Below are 6,027 nucleotides of genomic sequence, written 5' to 3'. Positions count from 1 at the left end.
TATATATATTATACTATACAATATATATCAATCTCAACAAATCCCATGATAAAAAAAATAATTCTCATTTTTTATTTTTTATATATTTAACCGTTATGATCTAAGTATACGCTTGTTGTATATAGAGTATACATTGACATTATTTTATTTATTAGGCAGATAAAAAATCTAAAATAACTGATTAAAAATGTTAAGATCTCGTTTTTTGAAAGTCATAACAAGGCTTTTATTTCGGTAAAAAAATTATTCATACTCAATATTTACGTCAGATGACTGAAAACATGTCATATATTTGTTTGATAACTTTATATTCTCACTTAATTATGATTAACTATTAAGTATTTTTCACCTCAATTTAGTATACAATTGTACTAAATGAATATAGATGATATTTTGTATAAATATCGGATATGAATAAGTATTTATCTCGCACCTCCCAAAAAAAATTGGAATAATGGGAAAATAATCAAAGAAATGATTATACTTAATTATCTTTGGTAATATTATTGTGGCAGGTGTCTTTCAAGACCAAAGTATTTCATCCAAATATAAATAATAATGGAAATATTTGTTTGGACATTCTTAAAGATCAATGGAGTCCTGCTCTCACCATATCCAAGGTAATTTTTAATCTATATTATGATCAATCAATTATTATTCATGGTTATTTTTTTTTTTATAAAAGTAGTAATAGTTATATTTACTTGTATGACTTAAATTTCTCGATTTTTCATATTATTTTATTTAATTTAATGCAGGTTTTGCTATCCATATGTTCACTACTAACAGATCCAAATCCAGATGATCCATTGGTACCAGAAATTGCACATATGTACAAGACTGATAGGTTAAAGTATGAATCAGTGGCTCGTAGTTGGACCCAAAAATATGCTATGAATTGACTCGTGGAATTAGTCGAGGTGCAGGAGAGTTGAACCAACGTTTTTTTGTTATAACTTATAACCATGAGGTCTTTCTACCAAACCATATAATAAGATGAAATGAAAATGTGTCACCATTGAAATATATATAACTATGCAAAATTTGGGTTAAATAAATTGTCCTTTTTTTAGTACAAGAACAATATAAAATGTTGCGAATGAAATTTCTTTTTTTCTCATCTGATGTTCGATACGCAAACCCACTTTGAATAGGATGGATCAAGGTTTAAATCCCTACTTTTGTATTGTTTATATATCTAAAACAAATGACACAATTCAAGCTAACATACAATGAATTTTAACAATATACCCAGTGTACTCCCCAGAAGTGGAGCTGGAGAGGGTAGAGTGCGCGCAAACCTTACATTTACCTCAAGGGCGAGGTAGAGAAATAGTTTCTCATAGACCCTCAGCTCAAGACAATATTAACAATATCACGAAAATGAAAATCAAATGTCGTTAGCCCTCATGTTGGTAAACAACATAGAGCTATTGCATTTGACTATGCACCTCCAAGCATACTTAGTCCAGCAATTTATTCACAATCACAAGTTAAAATCTGCACCATATAGTCTCAAATTTACAGAGATTTTTATGTGAGAGAATTGTTACAACAATCAAAATCTAAAGTATAACCCATCGCAGAGTGGTTAGTATATACAGATATTTGCAGCTTCTTCTCGCTAGCCTGCTGAAAAAACGCAGAATCTCGACTAACAGGCAAATAATAAAACTAATAAAGGACTTGTATTGGGGGAAAAATTATCTGCTTCTTGTAACATCAAGAATGGCAACTCCTTGCAAGAAAATGTGTCCTTTTGTCATTAAGACTTAATGGACTCATATTTCTCACCAACTGCGCCACCTTTATCCTTCTGGAACTGGATATAGCGCAATGTGCTTGCAAGCAAAGCGTCTGCAGCAGGATCGGCTGTTTTATTTTCACTTTGCATTTCAGTTGTTATTAGCTCGAGTAGGCTCTGGATGGATGCAACAGTGATCTGTGTGACACCCTTCTCATAGAAATATAAATACCTGACATCATACGAATGATAAAGTGTATCTAACGTCAAGACTTGCAAAAGTGAGAACGTATCCAAGGAAAGGAAATAAACAAAGGATGTATAAGTGTTGTTTACTTGTTTAGAATTTCTATAAAGAGCAAGACTGATCCACTGCTGCCTCGGGTTGCATTCGACATTTGTTGAGCAGCATTTGCAATCCTTAAGGCTCGTTTTAAACAAAGCAAAACCCTGGATCCATGAAAAAGCAACAACCACGTTAAGAAGAAAATAATGAAATCAAGGAGCAGACTCAAGAGGCAAAACTCAGAGTGGCTCAAAGAAGACCCATAAACACAAACCACAACTCGTGCAGGTATAAACCAAGCTAATAAATGCTCATAATAAGAATGGCATGCCAGAAGTAAACTTCATCACTCCCTGACATAATTACTAACCTCTCTCCATCCTTGATGCTGTCCTGGTCATCAACCCAGAAAAGATGAGCACAAGAGTAGACAGCTTTGCACTGATCAGGCTTCTTCAGGAGTTTTGCGGAGTACTAAAGGATATTAAAAAAAGAGGGAGGGGACGGTTACTATCATAGAATGATGAAGCTGAAATCAGGAACAAGAAAATAAGAGGTAGTAGAATAGTTACCCCTGTAGCCTTGTGCGTTAGCGTGTCCCTGTTCTCAACACCAAAGATGTGCATTCTCTGAAGAGTACCTATTATTAATTGTATTGCGGTCACCTGTGCTTTAGAGTCCTATCAAAATATTTAACTATAATTAGACAAAGCAATGCATGAAATGTAAAGAACAATGCAGATATATTGAAATTCCAGGAAGTCCAGAAAATAAAGACCATAATAAAGTAAAGATAGGATAAGTAAATACTACCGAAATTTCTTCCTCGTATAGTATATAAGCTTGGGTGAAGAATTCGTAGGCAACAGGCTCTAGGTCAGAGTCATTGGCAGCCTGAGCAACAAACGACATGTCAGTAAACCCATACTTTTTTAATAAGGTCCACAATCTTACACATGTCTTAAGGATGAATTCATGTACCTCAGCACACTCTAGGTACAACCTTAGTGCTAGCTCAGGTACTGGAACACTTGAGAGAGCCTCAATTATCTGAAACAAGGTGTATGCAATTCATACATAATACTAATTTCCTCAGCACAATCTTATGTAACAGGATTATTGCAAATAAAGAAAGAGAAGCTAGAGATAAAAAAAGGATAAAAGAGAAGCAAAGCTGATCTTTCATTTTTCTTTTCACCAAAAATTCACATTGGTGGTCGTCTTATCTTCAGAACTTCAAATGCAATACATCACATACAACCCCATTCAGCTATTTTACCTGATTTAAAATCTGAAAAATTTTCTTAGGTATAGCAGATGTTTCCTCCTCTGGAGCATTTTCATCTTGGTTTTGCAGTCGCCTTACCAACTAAAAAAGATGGAAAATCACAACATCAGAAGGTAAAGAAAACAGTCAGTTGTGTACAACAAAGGAAACTCGCTCAATCTCACTTTTCTTCAAAAACTGGGAAGGGATGGTTTCCATGTTCTGTTATTTACTCCTTTGAAGTTTGAACAAGCAGTTGCACGAAAAAAAGGATCATCTTAAAATGCATACACAATAACTCATCACTTGATTCATTTCTTTCGACAAAGACACAGCATGAGGTATTTAACACACCACCCATCTTGTAGTCAATGAGTTGTAAATTCAAACCTTAAGAGAATTAAAAATGAGGGGAGGAACTGTAAAGGGAAGCCTCTTTGGTCCTCCTGTCACAATATGTTTCTTCACGGTGCAAATTATCTGCAAATCAAAGAATTGGTAACCCATATCAAATTTGAAAAGCAAGATACCAACACCTATAGCCAGAGATATAAATATTCTAGACATATAACATTGAATTCACACATTTTACTTTGCACAAACAAACATATAAATGAATAATATGAACATCACACTCTGCTACCTGCTAGATGAATGAAATTTTCATTTATGGATTTACTCAACATACCCCAGTGTAATCCCACAAGTGAGGTCAACAATATCAATCATCATTGGTCATGTTTTTCCATTTAAATTCAATTTTGGGCCAACATATACACAGTAAAAGCACTACAGAATCTCCATGACATAGGGCTACAAGATTCCATAGAAAGCATAACACCTGAAATAAATGTACTAACATGATTAAAACATATTCAAAACTACCTACATAGATCTTTTTCTTCCCTTATGCCTAATCTTTCATTAAGTTTACATGGATTCCAAGAAATTGAAAGTCTTATGAGACAACTTTTTCGATGTGACTTTAAGCATACCTTGTCCTCTTTTAACACCTGCACTCACCATGGTCTCACACCAAAAAATTGGTGCATCCGGAGGTCAATGGAATATATGGCCAAACCATCTCAAGTGACCTTCTATCATGAAGTATTTACACCTTTTGTCGAATGTCGTCATCTTTAATCTGTCAAATCTTTCATGACCATACATCCATCATCTTTGCATTTGCATCTCTGTGACACTCGTCTTGTTGATTCGTTGAACTTTAATGGCCAAATATTCACTCACATATAACATTGATGGTCTTATAACTATTCTATTGAACGTACCTATCAGAACAAAAAATGCCTAGACATCTTCGTGGTACTAATCAAAACAAAAAATATTCAAGATATCTCTCATTAATAAGATAATAGTTGGATGAGGTAAGTGACCGAAGGGGAAATGAATTTGAGTACATGCTCCACAAAAGTATGACAAAATTGACTTAAGTAAACTTGACCAAATTCAACCCCAAAATATAAGTCATACATGATACAACACACTTTTCCAGTAATAAGAAGTAGAGAGGTGATCAGCAGAAGGAGTATGCAGAGAATCCAGAAAGAGGTATCAATAGTTACCTTCAGCATCTCCTCAGGGTCGTCATTGTGAAGCATTTGAATAAGTCGTGAAACAGAGTTCTGCTCTTCCTTGAAATCTTCTTCATCAAACTTAAATGGAGGACAAAGAAACTTAGTCTAATGATTTGAGCAAATAAAATTTCAAAAAACAAGCCGCTAAGAACACGGTGGAAAGAGGGTTGAAAGATATCAGGGAACTATTTAGAGAAGCAGAGAAGTCTCTGATCACCTCATCGTGAAGATTCTCATCCAAATCTCTGATAAGTCCTTTCATTAATTCAAAAAGAGCCTCAACCTGCCAGAACAATAATTCCAAGTAATAAGGAAGGTACTTTATTACAAACAAATTTTAAGAACAAAAAACAAAAGGAACGTAACCTTTTCATCTGTTGAGATGCAAGTTTTATTTTTCAGAATAGTTTGAACTAATACATTAGCCATCACTTTGCTAGTTGCATCATCAAGGTGCTCCATAACATGAGGATAATTTGAAAGCTTTAATGCAGTATCAATATCCTTATACTTCTCCAGTGGAGCACTTAGAAGGGCCACAATCTGTTTTGTTGCTATACTGTCTTTGAGTTTTCCTTTACCAGAAAGCTTCTTAACACATGCACCCTGAAGCGACAAATGGAGTGATCATTAGTAAGTTACAGGTACCATTTGCACAAGGCAGGCCAGAAAGTTATTCATGCAGCCTTTATCCTTTTAATCAACTTTATGGTTGTTTTTGCTTTTTTCTTCTTTTCCTTTTACATGGTTAAACTGTATCAAACGTAGATAAAAGAAGAAGGGGGAAAATAAGAGTTGACCTACCAAAATCTGATCCACATAATCAAGACGATCAGGGTGGACATGAAGAGTAAAAGTTAAAAGAGATGAATATAAAGTCACAACTCCAGCTATAGGCATGTCTTCTTGGGCTTCTATCACCTGCATCAAGACAGAGATGGGCATCATATCTGAACTGCTTGAAAAGTTACAGGACACCGTTAATATTGGAAGAAAAAAGTAATGTATGAATTTCTTGAGTCAGCAAACAGGAAAGAAGTTGTGAGGATGTCATGGAAGGTTCGGTGTTCCCCATCATTCTATTGAAACGCCCATAAGTTTTTTTTTTTTTTTTTTGGGGGGGGGGGGGGGGGGG

At 34.7% G+C, this 6,027-nt stretch overlaps 2 protein-coding genes across 3 annotated transcripts in view; one reads left to right on the top strand and one right to left on the bottom strand.

Moving 5' to 3' along the window:
• LOC107012783 (ubiquitin-conjugating enzyme E2 5B-like) overlaps positions 1 to 1,105 on the top strand; it is a 4,665-nt gene extending 3,560 nt beyond the window's left edge. The window contains exons 3-4 of the mRNA XM_015212706.2: positions 516 to 620; positions 759 to 1,105. Of these exons, the coding sequence (XP_015068192.1) occupies positions 516 to 620; positions 759 to 902 (249 nt within the window). The 3' untranslated portion in view covers positions 903 to 1,105. The remainder of the gene's footprint in view (positions 1 to 515; positions 621 to 758) is intronic.
• Positions 1,106 to 1,460: 355 nt separating this feature from the next.
• LOC107015011 (vacuolar protein sorting-associated protein 35A-like) overlaps positions 1,461 to 6,027 on the bottom strand; it is a 10,335-nt gene continuing 5,768 nt past the window's right edge. For both annotated transcript variants that reach the window (XM_015215159.2, XM_027915270.1), the window contains 12 exons: positions 5,697 to 5,813; positions 5,259 to 5,498; positions 5,110 to 5,175; positions 4,881 to 4,970; positions 3,688 to 3,777; positions 3,310 to 3,399; positions 3,012 to 3,080; positions 2,844 to 2,924; positions 2,603 to 2,710; positions 2,401 to 2,504; positions 2,081 to 2,194; positions 1,461 to 1,976 (listed from right to left, as the gene is read on the bottom strand). In XM_015215159.2, coding sequence (XP_015070645.1) covers positions 1,766 to 1,976; positions 2,081 to 2,194; positions 2,401 to 2,504; positions 2,603 to 2,710; positions 2,844 to 2,924; positions 3,012 to 3,080; positions 3,310 to 3,399; positions 3,688 to 3,777; positions 4,881 to 4,970; positions 5,110 to 5,175; positions 5,259 to 5,498; positions 5,697 to 5,813 — 1,380 coding nt within the window. In that variant the 3' untranslated portion in view covers positions 1,461 to 1,765. The remainder of the gene's footprint in view (positions 1,977 to 2,080; positions 2,195 to 2,400; positions 2,505 to 2,602; positions 2,711 to 2,843; positions 2,925 to 3,011; positions 3,081 to 3,309; positions 3,400 to 3,687; positions 3,778 to 4,880; positions 4,971 to 5,109; positions 5,176 to 5,258; positions 5,499 to 5,696; positions 5,814 to 6,027) is intronic.

This window comes from Solanum pennellii, chromosome 3 (genome assembly GCF_001406875.1).
Source record: "Solanum pennellii chromosome 3, SPENNV200".
Classification (NCBI taxonomy): Eukaryota; Viridiplantae; Streptophyta; class Magnoliopsida; order Solanales; family Solanaceae; genus Solanum; species Solanum pennellii.
The sequence above is the reverse complement of the archived record's forward strand: the minus strand, read 5'-3'. Positions and strand labels throughout refer to the sequence as shown.